Raw genomic sequence first — 25,026 nt, forward strand, 5'->3', positions numbered from 1 at the left:
CTACTGAAGTTGAACATATGAATACCCTATGACCGAGTGCTGATTATGCAAGTATGTTTGATTTTTGTGCTTTTCTAAATATGTTATACTTCCCAATTGAAAGTTTTGTGTTTCAGTTTTAATTATTTTTATTTATAACCCCAAATTAATTACCTTGTAGAGGATTTGCATAGGTTTGGTGAGTTCCACATTTCTAAGGAAAGGTGCTAAATACTTGAATAAATCAATCAGTAGCTGTGCATACATAGGCCATCCCTGAAAGAAAGAAATGTATATGAGTCATACTCAGCTGCTATTCTGCCACTAAAAGTTACCCAAGCAGCTACTGTGTTTCCCCGAAAATAAGACCTAGCCAGACCATCAGCGCTAAAGCATCGTTTGGAGCAAAAATTAATGTAAGACCCGGTCTTATTTTACTATAATATTAGACCTAGTCTTATAATATAATGTAATGTAGTATAACATAACATAATATATGACCAGGTCTTACATTAATTTTTGCTCCAAAAGATGCATTAGCGCTGATGGTCCGGCTAGGTCTTATTTTCGAGGAAACAGGGTAAAGTGTGACTTCTATTCATACTAATATAACTAGAGAACACTGACATAAGTACCTCTCAAAGACTCACTGGCATTAAAAAGGAACACGCGTGATTATGGAGACAGTGGGAAATGATATTTTAAAGAAACTGGCTCCAGAAATTCCAAGACATACAGGTCCTTGTGCCTGTACCAAAATTTAAAGAACAGGAGGAGGGAAACTTGAGGAACTTTCAGGCAGACATGAAACATTTAGCCAACTGAGAAACTGGCAACTAGGTCTGTTTTCTTAATTCCTTCTTTTAATTAAGTCCTGAATCTCAATGCTTTCTTTCCCCACTCCCAGCTCCTCAGCTCCAGCCTGCTAACCACCCCCCAAATGCACTAATTATGTTCATTCTTGGGTAATTTTATTCAATATATTGTGCTGCTCCTCCTGCAATGCACTTCTCCGCCAAACAAGACTAACTCCATTTAAGGATTATTTCACTTTCTTTTTTGCCAAACACATAGTAGTCACATTTTCTTCTGATCTGAAAGGGCCAAATAAGGATACTTTCTACAGTGGTCATTTGTCATTTAATTGCAAGAGAGATAGAGCAACTTCTCATGTTAACTGTGTTTGTTCTTACTAATTACTCATTACTAGAACTTGGTCCTAATTTCTTCAAGTACCGTGACCAGTGGTCCTCAACCTTGAGTGTGAGAGCCTTTATCATTTAGAGTGGGAAAGTGTAAAGCTGGAGGTTCCAGAGAGCCATTACCCAGTTTTATATAGATGTCTACAGAGGTGGGTCAAGCTTTCAACTTTTTATAAAAAGCCTGTAAGAGATTGACATAGGTGGCACACAACAGACTTGGAGAAGCAATACCCTAGTCACTGAGGAATGAACCAGGCAGAGGCAGTCAAGTACTTGTTAAGCCTCTCTCCATGACTTGACTCCATGTTCAATGGAAGAATTCCCAACTAAGCCTGGAAGAAATATGATTACTACTGCATGACCAATAGTGCTAACAAGCCCCAGGTAGTTACAGTCTTCATCTGTAGGAGATAAACTGCAGCCACACCTTCTGTTGTGGCGTATGTGCCAGCATTCTTGCAATAAAAATCCGATGGGAGATCAGTTCAAGCCAGGCATACACAAAGCCAGGAGCTTTGGTAGGCCTCAAGATGTGGAATGTATTGCTGGAAGAAGAAAACCTTTATCAGGAGCACAGTCTAACTTAAATAGAGTAAACACATGAATATAAGTAAGTAGACAACATGCAAGCTATGTTATGAATAAATATGCCTAAAATCCACAAAAGTTCTACTTCTCAAATTTTGCTACATTAAAACAGCAATCTTTACCAGGATATCTATTAAATTCAACATTACTCACCAGAAAGCTGTAAGTGTCTGGAAATTAATGGTTTCCAATACATGCTCAGGTGCATTGAGTTCTAAGAGCAGCATGATAAAAATCCGATGGTAGGGAAGCTGCTGAAACTCACTTTGCCGAACGTCATGGTCCTGTAGGAGAACTCCCACTACTATACCAAGGACCTATGGAGCACACAGATAACAGCTTGTAAATCACGAAGATAATTCACTTACCACTCTCTAGTCATGCTTTTTTACCTTGCATTCTTAAAGCTCCACATTAGAGGAAAGGATATATACCATTTGAATACAAAATTATATGCTGACAACCAAAGGGGCCCATACATTGATTTGATCTGTAGTTTTGTGTGTGTTCTCTGATAATTTCAATACCCTTCAACCAGACATGTATCCTCTCCACAGATGCCCAGTGGTTTTTCTAAGCTCTAGAAATCAATATGGTACATCATATTTTACCATGTTAATAAATCTAATGACCTAATTTTTCCGGTCAATTTTTCTGACATGAAGTTGACTGTTAGGCTGCAGAAATATCTCATACAAAGAACTGTCTTGTATTCCACTTCATTTTCCCATTTAACTGTGAGGAATGTAATAACCTATTTGTAATTACCCAAGAACAAACCCTAAGTCCATTATTGCATTATTTTAATATTCAAATTTCCAAGAAATTCCACTGTATAAATCAAAAGAAAATGTACATTGTTCCTTTGCAGAAAAATCAAGACAAAGATTATAATGTCACTCATGGTATTTGAGTTGCCAATCTCTTATTAGTGAACATATCCAGCCATCTCATACAGTGATTCTGTGCATAAGGGCAAATCTCATACTATCTTCTAGCACAGTCATTACCAAATGTTAACATGCTGAAATGCATTATGGTTTGGGTTGTCTTTTAGTTAAGGCATCATATACTCTTCTAAAATTCGGTGATTATGTTTACATATTACATATGAATTTAACTTCAATACAGCAAGGGGGAGGGATGTTACAAAATCTTTTGAGGGAGGGGTCGGGCCCATAGAGTTTAGAACCACTGGTGCAGTGTACGAAGATTAAGGCAAGAAAGGATGTCAGACCTTGTTCAACAGGTTAATCTTCGTGACAGTGTTGGTGGCCTCCCCTGAGTGCTTCACTAGCAGTGCAATGAGTCGGACAAAGGCATCCAAGTTGTGATAGCACTTAGCTCGGATCATGGTGGGATTAGCAGCAGGGTTGTGCTGCTGCTCTGCCTGAGCACGGTAACTGATTTCCACACACATCTCAGTGCACAGACGAAAGAACCTTGTTATGAGGTCATCAGTCTTCAGGATTCCCTGCTGGTGCATCTACCAAGGGAACAAAAATATACAGACACAATGAGATAATATACACAGGTAAACTTTTTCATGTTTAAGAAATAATCTCTCATTTATTCCTGTCATATTTCCAATTTTTACTTTGTAAAAAAGCTGTCATGAAAAGGAATTGTCCGTTAACGGACCATGACAGAATTCCTTTAGTTTTAAGTTTAACTGAGAATAGAGAAGATGGAAATCGAGAAAGATAACAATATGGCAATTTTGAACAGTCCACAGCCATATAATTTGGAAAATTATGCAAATCAAACCAACTTTTAGTAACTCACTCAAAGTCATAGTAAGACATTCTGTCCAAGGTGTACTATCCTCAAGGAGGAAATTAAATTATTTTACTTTCTCACAGAATTTGAGATAATTTCTTCCAAATGACTTAACCAATGCCAAAGTTTGTGAAACTAGCTGCTCCAGGAAAATAAGGTAATAATTTGTATAATAAGTAGATACCCAATGAAAACACCCACAGATCATAAGCAACTATTTTCATGTAAATTAAGTTAAAATAAAGTGGAAAGGGCAAGTATATTTTTTAAAAAAGGATGAAGTACAAATTTTATGACATATGATCTGGAAGTGAAGCAGAGCAAAGCAATTATTTGGCTAGTACAAAAGAAGACAGTGTAACAAACATTAAGGCTGCAGAGGGAGGGAGTCAGTGCTTACTAAACAAAGAAACCAAGCCCAGAATGAAAACTTGACTGTCATCTTGGAAAGTTAATTTAACTGTCCCTTGATAAGCAATAAAACAGCTGAATTGACAATCATGTAACCTAGCCAAGACAGAGCCCAGCAAAGGGACTTTTATACATTGAAATCTGAAAATTTAACAGGGGAGAGGAAATGAGGACCAACTACTATGATCAAGATGGAGCACAAGGAGGAAAGAATGAATTCTCAAAAGGATGCAAAAGAGAAAAGTATAATACATTATCTCTTTCAAATGGAGAGAAACAATGAGCGCTAATAAGCCAGCAGAAGAGCTAAGACAGCTGCCACATCCATACCCATGAAATACCGATGGTCACAAAAACCAATTGATTCAAAATTCTTCCATCCAAATCAGAAATCAAACTACAAACATGCACTAACAGCTTTTCAATAGTTATGTTTTATAATTCCCTGTATTTTTTTATGGGAGAAACTTACTTAGTATGATTTACTAAGTAACATTCATCTTGAAAAGTAAATCCAATTTCTAATAACTTCTAAAATTCCAAGCAGCTCTTCCACATCAATTGTCATTTATTTGATAATAGATTTAATTTATAAATTTCTTTGGTGCACACCTAGAGCTTTGGTCTGTTTGAAGAAATAAAATGGTTAATCTGCAGAAATAAGCAGATTATCTCTCCCTGAACAAACATTACAACAGATCTACTAAAGGAATTTTAAGGTCAGTTCAGGAAAAGTACCACTCTTGTCAGCCAAGTATGATTAGGACACATTTGACTATTGGATCTGAATCCCTTAGCGGCAGAAAGCAGCCAGTGATGCTCAAAACAATGCTAAATGGTACTATGGATCTCTTTTTACATTTTTTTCTGTTCATTCTGTTCAGAGATATTCCTGCCAAACCTAGTTTTTAGCTGGAGACTTGTTTCCTAACACTTTAACTCAAAGTTCAATTTAGATCAAATTGAATGAAAATACTGGAAACTATTTCCCAAAAAGAACATGTTAATCAGTTTTAAGTAGATAAGCTACTTAATTTAGAAAACAAAAAGCCCTGCCATTTAAATATTTTTTGTTTTGTTGTGTTTTCTTATTTAATTTTTTAAACATGGGCTATTAGGAGAACTTTACTTATTAGCCCATAATCCCATCAATGCAGATTATCAAGCTGGTAAAATTACTATATATACCTGGCAATTTCATTATTCATTATCTGACCCATTTTATTTTGTAGCTGTGACAATTGAAAGGAAAAATAGAACTAAAGGGGGATGACGGGGAATGTTGGCTTTACTGCTTATTGACCAATGATGAGGAAGCAAATAAACTATCAATTTAACAGGGTAATGATGATGACATTTTTGGTTTACATGAGTATGGAGGTAACTGACCACAGGTACATAATACTGAACTTTAATATTGGAGGCATCACACCCTACTTATGTTGAATAAAAAGCACCTTTCTTTCCAAAAGCTCTACCTGTCCAACAAACGCAGAGAAAGCTTTGGTACTGTCACGGCCAGCTGCTGCTGAATGGTAGAGATTCACCCATTCCCTCAGAAGATACTCTGCCTTCTCCCTCAGGCCTGGAGGATCATCGTACTCTGAGGCTTGAGAAATCCCAGAATGCATCATAAAGTTAGGGCCTCCGTGAGCACGATCAATCATTGCTTCATAGTTGGATCGCACTACTTCCATCAGCTGGGGCAATCTAGTACAATAAATCCAGAGTGAAAATCAGTCTACTCATGGTTGTGATTTCAGACAATACAACTGGACAATTCGCTTATTAGAAACCACAAGAATGATGATCACTTTACCATTTCCATATTTAAACAAAACTACCCTTGGTTTCTTGATATCTGTTTATTCATGAGGACATAATATGCAAATGACTGACCTCAGTTAAGCCACTTCTTGGCCAAAAAATGGTGCCCACTGCAATGGAGCTGATGTTCAGGGTCAACAAGTATTCACTGCATGCCTATTATATGCCATGATTTTTGTTATTTAATTCTCAACAGTTCTTTGCTATTAGTTCCATTTTATACAAGAAACAGGCTTAGGGAGGTGTACCAACTTGCTTAAAATCAGAGGGATTTTAAGTGGCAGAGCCAGGGCTTGAACACAGGACTGACATCAAGGCTAATACTGTATATACCCTCCACAGCAAAAAGGCTTGGCTGTTAGTTAAGCCATCATACTTCAAGGGACAGTATTAGGTCTCACTAAAGCTTCCCATACGCTGTAGGTAAAGCAGTTATAACAGGTAATGTTAGTAAGTCTGCACATTCATTTTTCAAGCTCTTTCTTAGACTGCTGAATACACATGAATCCCAAGCATTTTCATCCTCACCCTTCTGGAGCATTGCCTCTGGAATGAGCATTAATTCTCATGAGGGTTTCAATGGTGTGGAATAGATCTGCCTCAGTAATATGGGCAACACTCCTTTCATCCACCAGCAGGATTTTTACCAACTGCATAGCAAATGCCACAGCCATGTAGTTTAAACCATTCTCCATTGACTGGCAACACAAAAAGCACAAAATAAGAAAGACAATGGTTACAGCAAAGACATTTCCCAACTCCCAGAGTCCCTAACACACCTGAGTCCCCTTCCTACCTGAGCCAGGTGAAGATCATACTGCTGCATGTTAACCAAATGATTGCGAATTAGCAACTCCACCGCCTCCACATTGTATTTATATTCATCCCGACATTCAATTAGGCACCTAGAAAAAGTCAGTATTTCTTTATTCAGATAGGCTTATCCATACTGTATCAAGTAAAATAAAGAGCCTGTTTTAGTCAATGGTAATTCGTTCCAAATTAAGGATGCCTTGAGAAGCAACTGCAAATCAGTATCCAAGATTCAAAATAGACAGTAATGAAGGACAGCCCAGTCTTAAAACTCAAGCTTTCTCAAAGCCTAGACAATAGCATTCCATTTAAGACATTAAAATATTTACACATGAACACCAGTTATAAAATCTGTGAAGCCTTTTAAAACCAGTGATCTACAATTTACTACCCAAAGGTATGGATTTTCTGTATTAGTCATGGGCACCAGAGGGAAAGGACAACCACTCAACAATTAGAAATTCCACACGTCCCATTCATCTTCCAGAAAAGTGGAAAACCTCTGGACCTAAACAGGGCTGTGTATGTCAGAAGGCAGTCCAGGAAGTATTACTCTTCTATGACGGCTAATGACCTTGTGATCTGTTTGTTACACCACGGAGACCCATATGCCCGGCCATCTTGAAGAGCTTTTAAGACCAAGAGGTGGCATTCCCTGTAGCGCAGCAGTAGGTCAGCATCAGCACCACTTGTGGCATCTAGTAAGCCCTCTACAGCCTGTGGAAGGAAAGGTGTTCAGAACCATGGAAGATATAGAACTCGGCCCAACTATCAAAGACAAAAAACAAATCCTAATGCAAACTACAACGTACCTTCTAAGGCCTCGAGTTACTCTCCACTCACCCAAACCCTTTCCACTTACCTAACACACACTCTGTCTAAGTTCTATCTAGTTTATGCTCACTCAGTGTTCTTCACTGTCATAAATGGCTCCACTGTCCCTCAGTCAAAATCCAATGCTCCCCACCTACCTGCACCACATTACCCAAGTACCTGGATTAACCTGTGCCTCAAAATCTGAAGGGCTATGTTTTAAAGTTTCGTAATCATATTCCCAGAAAATCTTACCTTAATAGAAAAAAATTTTTTCCCCACTTTATCATTTCTAATTGCCATGACTATATTCTACTCTAGAGAAAATCACCTGCTTATTACAGGACTGAACCTGCTTTATATTAATTTTTACAATCTTAAACATAACTTAAGTAGATGATAGTGCAGGTCACTGATGTTTACAAACCCAATTTCTTCTAAAAGTAACAGAAGGTAGCCTCTTAGCTCAGTTAGTTAGAGTGTGGTGCTAATAACACTAAGGTTGCTGGTTCAATCCCCACATGGGCCACTGTGAGCTGCGCCCTCCTTAAAAAAAACAAATAAATAAAATTAAAAGTAACAGTTTAAGAACTAACCTTCTGGAGCAATCCAAGAGCAGCTATGGCATCCCGAGAATTTCGAGATAATACTACAACCTCCAAAAGACTTCTAAGAGCCTGAGCTTGAGGATTCATGGCCAAAGTTGGTGGGATGGCATGTAGGTGCTGCTCCAGTTCCGTAATGCACTTATCATAAATTTGAGCTACATCATCTGTTGCCCAAGCTTGCTGTTTTAGAGAAGAAAACACCAAGAAAAAGATAAGCAAAAATTTCACAGATTTTTTTCCATTGGTATATGTAGCAATTGAAAAATCTGTTGCTATGTTTCTTCCCCTAATTTTTTCATCAAAATATGGAAAGGTTCTTCCATTCCCCTTGCGGAACTATTTGGTCTTAATGCCATTTGGTGGGACACTGCAAGGTAGGCATGGGTTGAGGGGTACCGTATTTCACTTGATAGTGGAAAGCTTGGCAGACACCAACACAATCAAGTGATCAAAGAGAACATGATAAATAATGGAATAAGCAGGGGATAGCATCACTTGTGGCATCTAATAATCTCTCTACAGCCTATGACCATGGAAAATATAGTCCAACTGTCACAGCCTGATAGAAGAAAGAACACAGCATCATTTCTAAGATATTCCTATCAAAGATACACTACCTGACTCTACTCATGAGAACATGTCAGACACACCCAAATTAGCCCATTCTAGAAAATAACTGGCCTATAATCTGCAAAAGTATCAAGGTAAAAAAAAAAAAAAAGAAAAAGAAAATGAGGCGCTGTACTAAACTGACTTGAGGAAAATTTTAAAAATATGACAACTAAATGAAATATGAGATTCTAAAACAAGTTCCTTCTACTATAAAAAGATAGTACTGGGACACTTGGTAAAACGTAAACAAGGTCTAAGGATTAGATGGTATTAACATATCAGTGTTGACTTCCTGATTTCAATGTTTGTACTATGGTCATAGAATGTCTCTGTAGGAAAAATAGACAAAAGGAATCAAAAGTGACTGGGACATCACGATCAGACCCTTATGTTCAAATGATTCAGGGACAAAATGTTTCCCTGTACAATTTCAACTTTTCTGTAAATAATAGTTTCAAGTTTTTCAGAAATTTACCTTTTAAAAAAAGCCAAAACAGGGAAGCCATGTAAATTCCTCTCATTGAGCCAAACATAAAAGTTAAATCAACCTCATAGATATAAAAAAAAAAAGAAAAAAAAAATCCGCTGTATATCATGCTGACAAAAACTATGGAGAATTTTTCCCCCTTAACTTAATCTCCCAGGTAGCAAGTAACAGATTAACTGACAAAACATTCAAATTAAACTGTAAAACTCAATTCAATCCAAGGAAAGTATTTACCTTCATGGGCTGAGCTAAAAATCCTGTGGGCTGACTTAAATCATTCGTGGGCAAGAAGCCAGGTACATTGCGTGCAAATTCTTCATAAACAGCCAGCTGCTTTGGGTCCACACCACCAACCTTGGAAGAAGAAAATGTGTTTTGACATTTTCTTCACAATCAAAGGATCCTCTTCACAATCAAAGGAAATTTTTTTTGAAAGTGGAAAGTTTGCATGAAAGCAAGCAAAGGGGTTCTGAGAAGGGGCACCCAGGAGTCATTACTGTATGTAACAGCATGAGGAATATGCATGTGGGAGCACACATACACACAGTGTTTCCCATTTCCCTGAATCCTGTCAGTCACTCTTATCTATAAATTAAGAATTTTTCCACTGGAAAATGCCTCAAATAAGACTGTATCAGTGCAATTCTCCAATGGAGCTGGTAAAAATGACCATCTTCTTGGTACCAATAAGCAACTAAAAATAAAAACACAAGTACCAGAAAGGCAGATCAAGCTGGGAAAACGTGAAAACTAACAAGCATATGAACTCTTTACGGTGCTACTGTAGGGGGGTGGGGCACATTAAGCTATTATCTGTCTGTACCTTCTCCACAGGTTGCCTTTAAGTGAAATGCTATACTGAAGTGAGATGCTTTCTCTGAAACATTTAACCCCACTGTTCTCATCCCGGTGAGGTGCTTAAGTAACCAGAACAGAAAGAAAACAAAGATGGAGCAGGGAGAGACAGAGCACCCAATTCTCACTTTCAGCCTGATTTGCTCTGGCATCCGCTCAGCTTGGTATGTTAACACAACAGGATCGCAGTACCTGCGCCCTTCTTGCCTAGCATGTTTTCTCAGTTCAAATTCCTGCAAATAAAAAAAAGTCACTGAGGTTCTTGTTATGAGGCACTTTCTTAAACAGAAAGAAAAAAAATCCATAAAAGGCAAGTGCTAAACACTTACAGTTGCTAATCTCTTGTCCATCTCAGGGCCTGCTTTTTCTACTGCCGTCTTCTGAATAAAACAGCAGGCTAACTCACAATTGTCCTGAGCTAACTGAGCAGCTGCCTGATCCATCATTTCTCTTTGTTGTGGGGACGCAGTCTATTGGAGGAAAGAGACAGAAAGAAAAAAGATTTCAAGTTTTCAAGTGGATGGACAAGACAGAGAGGATAATAGGAAATGCAGTACTTAGACAAATGAATTTCAAAAGTCCTGACTTTACTTATGACTCATTAGCTGTGATCATAAAATAGTCTAACAATCATCTTCACCTGTCAGATGAAAACACCACTCACGTGAAACATCTTACCAGGTTGTTGTGAAGGTGATGAACGATATGAAAACAGAAAAGCAGTAAACAAAGGGATTATTAACCATGACATCTGAGTCCCAAGATTACTAACTGAGTTACCTGGGGAGTGTGTGATTATGTGCAGAGACATACGAAGTCATGTTAAGTATCTGTATTGTCCTACTCAAGTGATTTACTCTAAATTATTCATGGGAGGCGTGAAAATAAATAAATAAATAAATAAATAAATAAATAAATAATTCATGGGAAACAGAATCAAGGTTATTACTGACTTACTCATTGTTTTAAAATCCTTCATTTCTTTAAAAACAATAAATATTTGGGCATATGGTATCCTCCAAACACTGTGTTGAGGATACAATAGTGAACAAAACCAGACATGGTGTTTCACCGCACAAAATTTACAATCTAATAGGAAGACATCGAACAAATATAGTGACTATTAGAGTAAGTGGAAATGCAAAGAAAAAGAAACTTATTTTGTGCTACAGCAGGAAAATAATCAACTTACACGTAGGGCTGAGGCAAAACTGTTTTTCAGGTTGGTAGATATGCTCATGAGCAAAGGTTCCCTGCAAGTAATCATAGCCATTCCAGCTGTCAAGTTGCGCATCATATGATGAGCTGCTATTCGCATTCGAGATTCTTCAGAATCCAGGGCAAAATCTTTCCTGACTATTTGCTCACAAGTAGTCATGGCAATCTTAATTGATCGATCCACCACAGGGTGGACCAACTCCTGGACAGCCCGTTCAATTGCTTGTCGCACACACTGTTTCAGCTGTGGGTGGGCCTGAAACAAGGGAATCTAGGTGGGGAAAAATAAGTCAAGTCAACGAGATAATCCAATTTCTTTTATCAGTAACCACACCCATGATTTTGGAATTACTTCAAAGTTAACTATTAACTACTATTTTCTACTTTAACTACTAAAAAGCTCAGGAATCAGAAGTTGGGCTACAAAGAGGGAGTATTTCAGTATACCTTGTGATGCACTAATACATGTCTAATTTTTTTAAAAAATTCTAAGTTTAATGGGTAAATTGTTCATTACAAAATGCTTCAAGACACACCACTTGCTTAGTTAAAATTTGTGACTCAAATTTGTTAAAATTTGTACTCTTGAAGAAAGTAACTTCTTTAGTAGCTTGGGGAAATACACAAAGAATCAATCAAGTTTACAGAGAAAATGCTTTATACAAAAACCTTTATTGCTAACAAATAATTTCTGAGAATAGCAAGCATTTTCCATTATTGTACACTGAAACCTTTTGCTTCACTTGAAAGACTGTTTCCAATCTTTTCTGTTATAATTTATGCCCTAATAACTCACTAGGTCTCTTTAACTTACTGAATTCGTAAGCAATTTTTAAAATATTCATGATAAACACATGGAAAGTATTCAGATTCCTGGAAGTAATATAAAGGGGAATCACAATTTCTAGATCTAGGTTCTTCCTTCAAAAACTAAATGCTACATCTATAGAAAGAAAAAAGAAAGACCAGGTTAACATGATCTCTTTAAAATCATTTCAAATCCTTGAAACAACAAAGTTCAACGGACTGATGTCACTCCTATATTTGTGAACATTCAGTTTTTTAAAAAGGAAAAATCATGAAAATTCCCAGTATCTAATTCTGAACTAAACAAATGGTAAACATAGGAAGAGACTGCAGATAATCAATTACCACTCTGCATGCACACAAATACTGCCTGCAGGTATAGGAAAAGCACTGCTGGAAAGGTATGTTTAGAGGAGACTATCGCCCAGAACCAGGCCACAGAGACATAACTTAAAACATGAAGTCCCACTTCCAGACCTTGACCTGGAGACTTTATATACACACATGAATCAGCTCAGTGCCAGGTATCTGCCAAAAGAAATTACTTAATACAACAAAGCTAAAGTGATATGATAATGAAAATAAGAGCAAAAACAAAACTAAAAAACAAGACAGACAGACAGAAAGAAAATAGATAAGAAGGAGGTGGGGGGGTAGAGAAAGAGAGAGGAAACGAAAATAAAGAGCAAAACGCTACGGTATATCCTGGATCTCCTGACCTGTGTAAGGAAATCTTGGAGATGATGATTATATTGCCAGATGTCTTGATTTTAGTAACAGAGATTTGGATATGAGGAACCAATATAAATGATATCCAGTCACAATGACTATTTTTAGAGTAGAAAAACATCCTAGCTGTGCTACATAGTAGTTGCCAATCCCAGCAGTTTGCCTACAACCTGGAAATCCACAACGAAGGGAGAGAAGAGAAGGGGAGGTGACCAGTTACCTAGTCCAAAGTAGAAACTGGGGAATAGTATGGTGTTCACTTACTGTTGGGTTTAGAGTAATGTGTGGTGCCAGGCCTGCAAGAGAATAGACATTGATGTCATGGTAGCTGTACTGTGGCTGTGGCGGAACCGTGGCGGTACAGGTGGTACTGGTAGCTGGTGTTGTAGAAGTTGCTAAATGTAAAGAGATGAGACAAGAGCTAATAAAAAGAGCACACTTGTTGATTTTACTATAAAATAAGCAAAGTATCAAGCGGCCTTTATTTCATTCAACTAACTGGATTAGTGGGGCAGGGAGGGGAGGTGTTGAAAGGGTGGCACAGGTGACTTCTTCCCCACCCTGAATTATCATAGGGAAATTCTGTCATTTTAACAGAAATTTGAACAAAGCATGTAAAACTTTGTCAGTGGCAGTGCCCATAGCAAGAAATCAATTGAGGGGTCATGCCACATTAGCAGGTCCAAACCTTGTTGGATTTTTCTTTATTATAGATGTGTATTTTCAATCTAGGCTGTTCCCTGGTTTCACCTGGGGATTCTTAGCTAATAAGGGTTGAGAGAAAGAAAAGCTGGTTTATTCTAACCATTCCTCCTAATCATTTGTTCAACCCATACTTCCAATCCTCTTCACCCAGGTAAAATAATTCCCTCTCCCGGCAGGTCTAGCTGGTCTGGCCAGCCCCAGATTTGAGGAATAACAAAGGCTGTCACATCATGCAATTCTTTGAGATCTCAAACAATATACACATAACCCGGCTTAATTAAGAATACAGTATGAATTACTGGATAGAGTCTAATACAATAAGACAATAACCACACGTTGCTAACATTGCCTTAATTTAAAAGGCTCACCAAAAAGTACACATTTCAGCACCAGAGAATGTGAAACAACTATGACTTACTGTATTCATGATTAACATACCACTCAATAGAACATTCTGGTTAAGCACAGGGCTAGCTCATTATCACACTTACTTGTGGTTGTGATAGGAGGGAGTTCTTCTGGCTGCTTGACATCTTTCTTTGGAGCAGAGAGCTGCTCATCCAAGTTCTTCAGGCGATCTTTATCCTTTAGGAGGTTTCCAGGTTTTAGATCATTGATGTCTAATGCAAGGTTCTTGCAGAGGACCTCAATCTCAAACTTCAAGTTTAACTGCGTAAATCCAATATTTGATTAGAATTTTTAAAATAAAAATGTAGCTTTATTCTTAACATGCACTATTTTCTCACCCAACTGCTACAGTGCTTCCCCTTAAACACTCTACCTTCCCTGTAAATTTTAATAATGTGAAGGTAGAGAATCTTCCAGTGGATAAAGACGCAACAGATTTACCTTTAAGTCATGTTCCTGGTGTAGCTCAGCTAATACATTCATAATTGCCATTGTCCAGGGGTTGGGCGGCCTAAAAACCTAAAGAAAAGCTATTATGTTAAGCTGGCCCCCAAATCACTTTAATCTGTATTATTTAAAATAGTTAAGCACTTATACTTACATGGCCATAACAAACCCCTAGCCTTCCCATCCATATCATATTTCAGAAAAATATAAAAACCCAAAGCCACCTTTTTTAGAATCAGCCCTATAATTCTACTTAGTCTCTCACATTGGAAATCAAATTTACCTGAGGAAAACTGACTGAACTAGCTCTATATTAATTACAACTAAGGATACAAGCTCTTGACCTTGTGCTAATATCAACTCTTAACAAATTTAGCTACGGATAAAACAGTAAAACCTACTCACCACACTGCGAATGCTGGACTCTAAGACTTTGGCAACAAAGGGCACTACGTAGAGCAGCTCCTGCTGTCCTTTAACATAAGCCTCCAGCAGCAAAGACTTTACATCCAAGTCCTAGAATTTTAAAAATGTATGTATTTTTAAAAGCTGGAAATAAACTTCCAAACCCCTCACAAAGTACCCAAAGAAAGGTATCTTTCCAAACTCATCCTCAAAACAGCAATCAATATAATATGTGACCCCTGCCTTATAAAAAGGAGGTGGTGACAATCATACCTGACTAACTTTCATTGATCCTGCTAAATGATGTGGGACACTTAGTGGGCAATTAGGGATTCAAAACATAAGCCAAACTCTTGCAAACACCCAATATCATTAAAATAGCCCAAAATAAAGTCAAGACTTTTAGACATAATATGTTGTATTAGACAGAATATCAACATTCTCTACTTTTACGTGACCCTTTAGCTGTAACTCACAGTATGTAAGATGGGTTTATTTTTAGCTAGTGTGATCATTCCTAGCCAATGTCCCAAGTTCTTCAGCAAAGAACGATCTGAGAAATTAGCTGCAGCTTTATCAGAGGTCAGAAGCACCTGAAAAAGTGTACAATTAAGAAAGGCATGAAAATGAGCTTATGGGGAAAAAAAAAATCTCAAATGTTTCAGAATTCCATTATCCTATGTTAAAAATAAGCCACCAATTATAAGACCCCCCAAAAGTAGATCTACTCCATACTATCATAGCACTATTTTGTTGTGTTCAGTGACATCTTTAACCTTTACATCTTTTTTACATTTTATAGGTAATATATTTACATCACACAAAATACAAAGTACACAAGATTAAAAGTATATGTATGCTCCCACAGGAAGAGTATTTTAAATTTCTGAAAACTTTAGCTAGTTTGACACAAAGACCCAACTGCAAATCTATTTTGAATAGCTAAATCCAATTCAAATGAAGACTACCCATGCTTCTAAGTCCTTCAAGACAGCAGACATATGGAGAAACGTAATCAAGATCACAGTATATTGCAATCTTGAGCATTATCCAGGTCACTCACTGTACAGCTCTGGAGACAAGATAACTGTCTGAAATACAGTGTAATATTGCATATACAATTTTTTGCAAACCTCTAGAAAACCTAATCCATTTAATTCTCTAGTTCTTACTTTCTTAAGGGGGACAGAACCATTACGTACATCCATCTACTACATGGTATCTCTTAATTTATGGCTATAAACTTAAATTTATAATTTAAATTTTATTTAAAAGAAAGATCTTGAAATTTTGTTTCCGAGAATGTGGAAACTTTCAAATATCCCAATCATTCTTGCTATCAGACAATAAAGGCTGAATACAGTTATGTTCCTTCACTCTATACAGCAACAGCAGAATGGCTCGAACTCAGCTGTGCAACATGAAGAGCCAGGAATGCTTTTGCACTACAGCGTAACCTAGAATGGGGAAAATTCCCATCAATAGGTTTAAATATAGTGCTGGCTTTTAAGCCAATGTCCCAAGTTATTCAGCAAAGACTCATCACAACTGTATGCTGGTTCACACTTTTTTCTCAAAAAGTTATTCCTAAGCAATAAAATGCTTGAATTTTATGTAACAAGCATTCACTAATTAGAAGAGCTTGACCTTGAAATAAACTGCTGAGGCCTAAGCAGCTAGTCTACAAATAGTCCTAGAGTTGAGATATCTGGCACTTAAGACATACATAAAAAAACATTCACTGCAGCACTGTTTCTGTAATAGTGAAAGTTAATAACCTAAATATCCATTAGCAATATACATCCATACAATGGATTTCTATAAGACTATTTAAAAAAAAACCAAAGGGACTAGACCTAAGAGTATATTGCAAATAATACATGGAGGTGGATAATGCAAGTTCAAAACATGAGAGAGAGGGTAAAGATTTAAAACCATGCATGGAATGAATCAGAATAGTAGTTACTTTCAAAGTAAACAGTACATAGACTATGTCTATATGACTAAATTCTTTATGAAATTTAGTTATATTTGAAACAAACTCTAGAGAAACTTTCATAAACACTTAATATAAGTAACACGTAGGGAAAAACAGAAACCTCCACCCCCAAATTGTCTGCAAAATCAAGTATTTCCAAATTCAAAACAGAAAAAAGAAGTACAAGAACTAAATGTTACTTTGATGTTTCTGTAGGTCTCATTTAGAACCATCTTATTAAATTCCGGATTCTTCAGCGTGTCAAGGAAGTTTGAATATAGGCTGTGAAAGTTGGGCTCAATACTGACTCTCTTCATAACCAGGTATTGTGAAACCCATGGCATAAATTCTTCCTTCACAGTTTCCTTTAGTTCTTCAACCTAGCCAACCAATTTGACACAGAATTATACAATTAAAAGATGATAAAATATGGTTATGTGTGTTGTCTCTGAGAACACTACAGCACATAGCTGCTTGCAAAATTAGGTGCTAAATAACCATGCTGTATCTCTCCCCACATCAGACAGACGCTATGAAGTACAGTATGTTCAATTTCTATTAGTACAGAGTCAATTACCTCTCAAACTGTGGGTGATTAGGACTGAAACATCTATGGTGACTTTCAAATTTAAAATTATAAAACATGCAGTCCCTCGCCCCCATCTTACCCAACTCTCTATTGACCAAAAGAGGACAAATTATTAATCTACAACCTGCCACTAAAAGACATTAACACCAGAACTATGTTTTCCTAAATTTCCACCTCTAGGAATCATCTGTAAAGTTTGATCCTTCTTTTCCAAAAATGATATTAAAGGCTTCAATTTCTCCTCCTACCCCCAATCAATTAGGGTGAGATTTTAAAAGACAGTACTTGCATGTATTTCAAACCAACTTGTTTAAGCTAATCTTACTGGCTAAAACAGGCATTTCCAAGTATTGTCTTAGCATCTCATCTTTGTCATTCCTTATGCTTTTCACAAGTTCTACCTCAATTAGGCACCTGATAAATGCTTTGAATGGGCTCTGGGAGGGACATGAGTTGTGACTAGAAGTACAAATGAAACCTTCCATCATGAGATCATAAACTTTATTTCAAAATGCCTGTAACTCACTACACAATACATTTAAAACTAGTGCTACTTAAAGTCTCCAAAAACCACTTATTCTATATCCACATTCCCTTCATTTTGATTCTATTACCTCTCCTTTAAAGTGAAGTGACTATTAAACAAGGTGCATGTCAAATGTAAATCCCCCAACCTATCAGGGTAAGAATAAAGAGCATTCATAGTGATATATAAACTATTATATCATGCTCACCTTTTGTGTCATATTCGACTGGGAGAGATTGTTGAAGATAAAAGCAATTTTCTCTTGAATATTTTCTGGGGGCTCTACAATTCTTTCAGTTTGATCTGTGGCCACAAGCAACGTATCTATATTTGTAGTATTAATAGAAGGCTAAAGAAATAAAGCACATAAAATAAATTAAAATGCTTACTTCACAAATCTCAGGGGGGAAATGTATAGATTCCTTTAGTATAAAAAATACACATGGTGCATATGATTGTGCACTGGAAGTGTTGGCAAGACTATATATTAAACTATTAATAATGGCTGCCTTTGGGAAATTTGGGGGAGGAAGATACAAAGGGAGAAGTGCTGGTCTTTATATCTTTTTTCAGTAGGCAAGTGTTGTTAATAAAATTAAAATACATGCTCACTAATGCCCTGTAATTACAGCGTAACAAATCTTGGAAGAGAGAAAAAGATAGACCTACTTACTGGCACATCTTTCTTAAAGCTGACTCCAGTTGGCCTGGTGACTGTAACCGTTTTAGCAACAGTGGTGGTTGTGGAGGTGGTTACCATAGTGCTAACCTGACCAGCAAGGGGCGCTTTTGCTGGAACCTGGGCCTGGGCCTGGGCCTGAGCCAGTGCAATACTTCCAGGGGTTGTGATAGAGCCCTGCATTTTCACAGGAGGATCTCTCGATTGCTGTCCATACTCGATATACTACAAGGGTAGGGAGAGGAAAACACATTAAAAGAGTTCTTAACAGAAATGGATGTTTTTTTAATTGCATTCCCCTCACTTCTGAGAGGATAGAAATCATTTGAGTACTCTTTTTGGTTCATCTATCTCCTTTACTCCTTGCCCCATCCTGGCCCATATTCCCAGATATATGCGTTAAGTGGATACACAAGAGTTTAGACTCTTTAGGAGGTAAAACATTAGTATTTATGAAAGAACTAGTCTAGCAAAGTGACTTCCAAAAAAGCAGCCACAAACACCTGCATATGAGTCCCCTTAATACATGTATACATTAAAACATTTAAAATTTATACAGTAAACTGATCTTTTTTATTGGATGCTGATGAGAAACCTAAGGCCTCAAAAACACAATTTGAGTTACCACTCAGCAAAACTATTACTGCAAAACAAAAACATACTGTATACTGCCAAGCCAACTAGAGGGTAAGCACTGATACTGGGTATTCTAGGACAGGTTGTTGCTTTTCATTTCACAGACCAATAAACCTTGTTCCCACACACAAATTAGACTAACATAGGGTCCTGATACTATTTCTATTCCAGTAGTCTATACCTGGCAAAACAAAAACTACTATCTACGTGTTCAATAACTATTTAAAAATGGACATTTCTGAGTGGGAAAGACAACCTCTGAAGATAGTATAGCTCTTCACACTAAGAATAGAAATACCAACAACCATCTCTCTCCCCCCTGTCCTCCTCTGGCTGTCTTGTTAACAGTGGGTGCTGGGGATCACTGTTTTGTGCCACCACTCTTGCTCTCCAGTCTTCCAAGATCCATATTCCCAACTCTTCCAAATATATGACTGTGGTTAAGCCTCTGATCTCACATCCAAATTTGTAAAACTCTGCTTTCCTGTATAGATTTCAGTACTATAGTTTTGGTATATTCCCCCCAATGCCCTCACGGAAATGAATACACTCCTGCCTCCCACTCCATGGTCTCCTAGGTTAAGCCATCACAATAACCCTCCTACAAACAAACCGTGGGATGAGGTAGAAAGCACTGGACTAAATTATAATATAGAATTAAAAGTAGGTCAAATTCTGATCTTTCTGATTCCTTAAAATATGATCTTAAAAGCCATTTATCTACTCTTTGTAAAATAAAGTTAAATATTAACTAACTTTCTTATTCTCTATAAGCTCTGACCAACGGCAAGACAAAGGTATGCATTTTTACCAGTAAGCCTAAAATCAATCACTAAAATAGTTTGGAAATTTCAAGAACAATCATGGAAGATGGTTTAAAATGTATATTCTCTAGGCCCATTCCTCAAGGACTGCTTCCTTTTTAAGAAATACCTCAAAAGGAATCAAAGCAGTTGGTAAGGAGGCTGTGATTTTAAGAAACAGTCTAGTCTTATATAAAATAGCTTTGAATTATACTTAAATCAGAGGAACAACTTTACTTATTTTTATCCAAGACTGCCATTTCACATCCTTTTAAAATCAAGTCAAGTTTCTCTCAGTAACAGTAAAAGATGTCTATTCTTCAAGAGCCATTTTCAGGCTATCAGGTCTTTTATTAAATCAAGCAAAACCACTGCTTAGAAAAAAATAACCCAACAATGACAGTTTTTATGACCTATTAATCTGCAAAATAAGCAACAAATAATATGTATACCTATATCATGCCAATCATTAAAGTCTTAATGCCGTGCCGAGAATCCAAAGTCAAATTAAAATAGATAACTCCTCCAACTACTTTTAAGCATGGAAGATACTTACCTCCTGCAAATGATGTGGAAATTGCATAAAGTGACTGATAGAGGCCAAGTGCTGACAATACTGGGGATAGTCCTTCAATCTGCCAATAAAAACATTCATTCGTTATTTCATGTAAGAACAGAGGCAGCACAATAAACAAAAACTTTCCTCCAAATGCCAGTCAAGGCCATTTCTCCCGTTCCACCTATGAAATACCTTACCTGAAGACAATATTAAAGAGAAGAAAACAGAAGCAGGGGGAGGAAATATTTATGAACTTCACTCCTTTTACATCCAAAAACAGTATCTGTTTTCTGTTTTTTAAAGGGTCATGTTCATCAACAGGTGAATGGAAAAATAATTTGTAATTAATCCATACTATAGGATACTAGTCAGCAATAAAAAGAAACTATTGAAACTACTGAAAAGCACCATGCTAAGTAAAGTAAGTCAGACTCATAACACATTGTGTATGATTCAATTTAAATAACACTCTGGAAAAGCTAGAGCCAAATCACACCAGTGATTACCATGGGTTAGACGTGGGGGAAGGTGAACTTCAAAGGGGCAACAAGAGAACTACATGGGGGTGATAGATAATATTCAGTATATTGTGATTATGGTAGTTACACAACTGTATAAATTTGTCAAAATTCAAAGAACTGTACACCTAAAATGGTGACTTTCACTGTGTATAAAGTAAACCTCAATTAAAAAAAACCCCATGATTTCATACTTTTCCTACCACTTATTTGATAACTGTAATTAACTGTTTTCACTTCTTCCTCTTCTACTTCATGCAGTCGTTAATATACATATAATGATAGGACATGGCAAGAACCAGTTGATAAATAAGTTATTATTTCTCCTTATATTAAAAAAAGAAGCTTCACAGGAAACCCATCCACTCACCTATTTTTAAATCTATCTAGTGCAGCAATTCCGAAATAATACATTTTGGATCCAAAAGGCTTGCGTAAGGCTTCAAGAACATATCGCAGGGCCAGACCTAGTGCCATATAAGTGACCAGTCCTTTTTCAATTATTCCACCAAACAGGCAGGCTGTTATATGTAACTCTTTATCAGGGTACTGGGGAAAAAACCGATATTCTTCAAACAAGTTCCTTAGCATACAATTAAATACTTCTCGTTCCCTCTTTATGGTAGAGTCTTTAAACCTCTGTAGCATTTCTAATACCTGGAAAAAGCAAGACAAAAACAATACACACATAAAGGAAACTTATTAAGAGCCTCCCTAAAATGCTCTTAATAGACTAAGCAGAATGCTGAACGATAAATTGAGCTTAAGATAAACATTAAGGTTTCAAAAGATGCATGACATACCAAAGCACTTTGAGCTGGATTTCTCAAACCTTTGAACGGGGCATTTTAAGATTTACCTAACCCATAAATATTTTGATCATCCTAAACACTCACCTCATCAACAGACATGGTTGGATGTGGTGGGTGATTATATATTCTCTGGAAATAGCTGTTTGCTTCATCATCTATCTCTTTACTAAAGTGCTGATTTGCCTCTGGCCACACCTGAGACAAGTCCGCTGTTAGAAACAGAAAAGCAACCAGTGGGCATTTAGGCTCTTATTTCACTACCCCATAAAACACCCAGAGAGCCAGAGAGACCAATATATTTTTAATTTTAAGAGAACAAAAAATAAGAAACCGAAGAAAGTATTAGGTGGTCAAGTTTCAATATTCAACTGTTCTAGGTACACCTAAAGAATTTTAACAAATGGCCTTACAACTACAGTTCTACCTTAATATTTTCTTCATCAGGACTTTCATTACACCATGAAAGCCCACTACTTCAAATTCAGTGCACTTACCCTTAATACAACCTCACTCGAGGTTAACAAGTCTTTACTACTTTATAATAAACATCACATTTAACAGATAAGAATCGTCAATGCATGTGCACGACACACTGATGATAATAAACACAAAGCATGCTACAAAACATAACATTCAGACAAGCCTTTCACACTAACATTTCCAAGTCAGTTGGTATACTTTCAAATCCTATATAATGAATATTTAGTCCCAACGACAAGAAAGATATTTTTAAGTCAATGATAATAATGTATTTACAAACAGGACTTCTGACTTTGAGACGATAACTTACTAAGGAGGTGAAAACTTTGAAAATTGTTTAAATTACATCATATATATCATATGACAATATTTGTTGCATATCACAATGCTATATATATCATATAAATCTATAATCTTAAAATACAGTAATTGATTTTCTATAAACTTAGTAAGCTAAAACAAAAATCTGGCTGCTCTTGATGTGTTAAAAAACAACACTCAATAAAATTTTGGGATAAGATTTTCCTTCTAAGTATAAGATTTTCCTTTTCTCTATACTGCACTTCTTACTTTTAGGATAATACCATTAAGGATGCTACCTCTCATTAACTATCATTTTGTTCTGGCAATCCAGATCAAAGGTAGAGTGATATCTCAAATTTTCATTTTAGTAACTCAAATTTGTGAATTTATTCCCACTGATCTAGAAGGCACATTAACATATGGCCCTACTAACAATATATTAACATAAGTCAATGTTTTTGTCCACATAACTACAGGGACAACAAATTGGACACATAATCAAAAAAGTTTTACGTGCATCAGTCACGCTTCACAATCACAGACAACACTACCACTTACAAGGTTTCATCTTACTCTGCTGGAATGTAGGCTGGTTCAGTCCAGAGGTGCCCAGTTTCCTCTGTACAAAAGGATCGTTATTCACTGCAGGGAGTCCAAGAGCCCCAGTTCCTATACCAGTCAGGCTGCCTGTGCCAAGACCACCTACTAGAAAGAACGAAGCAGCCAGAAGTCTTGACTTTATTCACATCATTAAGTCTCTTACAATGTCTATTTAATTTTATAGAGACCCTAAACTGGTAAGAGTAGATGTAAACAATGTCAAAATTTCTTTAGCATTTAGAATTACTAGTTTGTGTTCTTGATAAGATATTACTAAGCAAAATTTTAACTGTATATTCTCGTATGTGATGAGATATAAGGTAGTCAAAATAATAGGAACTGGCTTGCTTTCCTCAGTGATTAAAATTGAAGAATTTCATGCTACTATCTTCTACGTCAGCATGAGTCAGGACTTCTTACCCCTCCTAACTTGAGGAAAGACAGTCTTACAATAGTTAGGACTCCAGTAAGGCCTTACTAAGTCGGGTAAATATGGCTTAAACAAACAATCAGGGCTAGAATAATACAGCACAAGGATTAACTAGGTTACAGTCATTACAACCTAAAATGCTTAGGTTTTAATACTCTAAACTTACTCTGAAAATAAAAGGTGCAGATAGCTTAGAAGAAACAAGTGGGTCCAAAGGCGGGGGTGGGGGGAGTAACCTTCACTTCGATATAAAGCTAAAATTCAAAATATTTGTAAAAATGGAAAAATTTTAGAGATTTACTATCATTTTCAAAGTAAGTGAAGTGCAGTGAAGCAGAACATACACCTGAATCTGATGTGTGAAGTATTTTCTACCTTTATTACACCAATCTTGGATAAATTCATAATGCTGTGAGCTCTTGATCTAAGCCTAAGTCCTTCAGAATTTGATTAACACACTTATTACTGTTTATATTATCATTTGGTAATACAGAATCCTTTCTGAATAATTCAACTAACTTTACAACTGAAATATCTTACCTGTAATTCAACTGAATTAATATTACATTAGCATGTTTTTCACTTCCCAACTATGGATGTTACAGCAACTTTCACAATTAAGTTTCATCAGCTTTCCTTATCACAGTCACTCCTAATCCCTTGCCATACACTAAGGCACAATGAAAATTACAAATAATCTGCACCCCTCCCAACCCACACCTTTACCTGGAAGCTGTGATGAAAGTCCTCCAATACCACTGAATGCAGTTGTTTGGTTTGGGGTAGAAAGGGGTGGAAATGCTTTTGCTGGTGACTGAGGGGTACTGAATGCAGAACCCAAATTTGGAGGAAAACCCTGCATACTCTGGGTGTGAGGGGCAGCTGAACCACCTATACTAAGAGATGCCATTCCAGCAAGAGGGTCAATCTAAAGAAAAACATAAAAATTTATTAAACATACTTCAAGCAAAGACAGCCATGTGACACAGGCAAAGCAATCTTTAGCAATAGTTCATATGCTTAGTAAGTAAATTGCAAAAACCCCACACAATCATGATGATGCTTAAATCCCAAAATCAAGTCAAGTGTTCTAAGCTTTTTTTCTTACTGTTATCATAGATGGAGTAGATTTAAAGAGTTAGCCTCTGCCAAAGTTCCAGAGCCATAATATTAGGGCTACAAAACTTCAAAAATAGCATTTAAGATGAATTGCCCTGCAGCTATAATACTAAGCATTTAGTAGTGACATGGACACTTATTACATTAAGTCCTTACAATTTCAAATACATCCCTTTAAAACAAAAAGAATCTCTCAAACTTATTTAACTTTTAATACAATAAAAGCATTCAAAATTAGAAATAAATCTTCCAAACAAGTAAATCTAATCAAAATCTGAAAATCTTGGGGGTTGGAGATTAG

General features: G+C 36.7%; 1 protein-coding gene and 1 non-coding gene across 7 annotated transcripts in view; both read right to left on the reverse strand.

Annotated features, from left to right (window-relative positions):
- CNOT1 (CCR4-NOT transcription complex subunit 1) overlaps positions 1 to 25,026 on the reverse strand; it is a 76,954-nt gene that overhangs the window by 7,857 nt on the left and 44,071 nt on the right. The window contains exons 18-43 of one of the 6 annotated variants that reach the window (XM_033129471.1): positions 24,333 to 24,534; positions 23,135 to 23,278; positions 21,878 to 22,002; positions 21,352 to 21,638; positions 20,461 to 20,539; positions 18,460 to 18,690; positions 17,995 to 18,135; positions 16,872 to 17,051; positions 15,170 to 15,286; positions 14,694 to 14,804; positions 14,283 to 14,360; positions 13,925 to 14,102; positions 12,993 to 13,123; positions 11,167 to 11,463; positions 10,304 to 10,444; positions 10,103 to 10,207; positions 9,354 to 9,473; positions 8,009 to 8,200; positions 7,174 to 7,316; positions 6,583 to 6,691; positions 6,315 to 6,484; positions 5,438 to 5,669; positions 3,007 to 3,255; positions 1,923 to 2,086; positions 1,609 to 1,726; positions 154 to 255 (exon numbers count right to left, since the gene is read on the reverse strand). In XM_033129471.1, the coding sequence (XP_032985362.1) occupies positions 154 to 255; positions 1,609 to 1,726; positions 1,923 to 2,086; positions 3,007 to 3,255; positions 5,438 to 5,669; positions 6,315 to 6,484; positions 6,583 to 6,691; positions 7,174 to 7,316; positions 8,009 to 8,200; positions 9,354 to 9,473; positions 10,103 to 10,207; positions 10,304 to 10,444; positions 11,167 to 11,463; positions 12,993 to 13,123; positions 13,925 to 14,102; positions 14,283 to 14,360; positions 14,694 to 14,804; positions 15,170 to 15,286; positions 16,872 to 17,051; positions 17,995 to 18,135; positions 18,460 to 18,690; positions 20,461 to 20,539; positions 21,352 to 21,638; positions 21,878 to 22,002; positions 23,135 to 23,278; positions 24,333 to 24,534 (4,146 nt within the window). Of the gene's footprint in view, positions 1 to 153; positions 256 to 1,608; positions 1,727 to 1,922; positions 2,087 to 3,006; positions 3,256 to 5,416; positions 5,670 to 6,314; positions 6,485 to 6,582; positions 6,692 to 7,173; positions 7,317 to 8,008; positions 8,201 to 9,353; positions 9,474 to 10,102; positions 10,208 to 10,303; positions 10,445 to 11,166; positions 11,464 to 12,992; positions 13,124 to 13,924; positions 14,103 to 14,282; positions 14,361 to 14,693; positions 14,805 to 15,169; positions 15,287 to 16,871; positions 17,052 to 17,994; positions 18,136 to 18,459; positions 18,691 to 20,460; positions 20,540 to 21,351; positions 21,639 to 21,877; positions 22,003 to 23,134; positions 23,282 to 24,332; positions 24,535 to 25,026 lie in introns of all 6 variants that reach the window. The other 5 variants (XM_033129468.1, XM_033129472.1, XM_033129469.1 and 2 more) reach the window with 5 other exon arrangements.
- LOC117035678 (small nucleolar RNA SNORA46) lies at positions 16,057 to 16,194 on the reverse strand. The gene has a single exon (XR_004425247.1). It is a non-coding gene; the product is annotated as a small nucleolar RNA SNORA46 (small nucleolar RNA).

Source organism: Rhinolophus ferrumequinum, chromosome 15 (assembly GCF_004115265.2).
Source record: "Rhinolophus ferrumequinum isolate MPI-CBG mRhiFer1 chromosome 15, mRhiFer1_v1.p, whole genome shotgun sequence".
Taxonomy (NCBI): Eukaryota; Metazoa; Chordata; class Mammalia; order Chiroptera; family Rhinolophidae; genus Rhinolophus; species Rhinolophus ferrumequinum.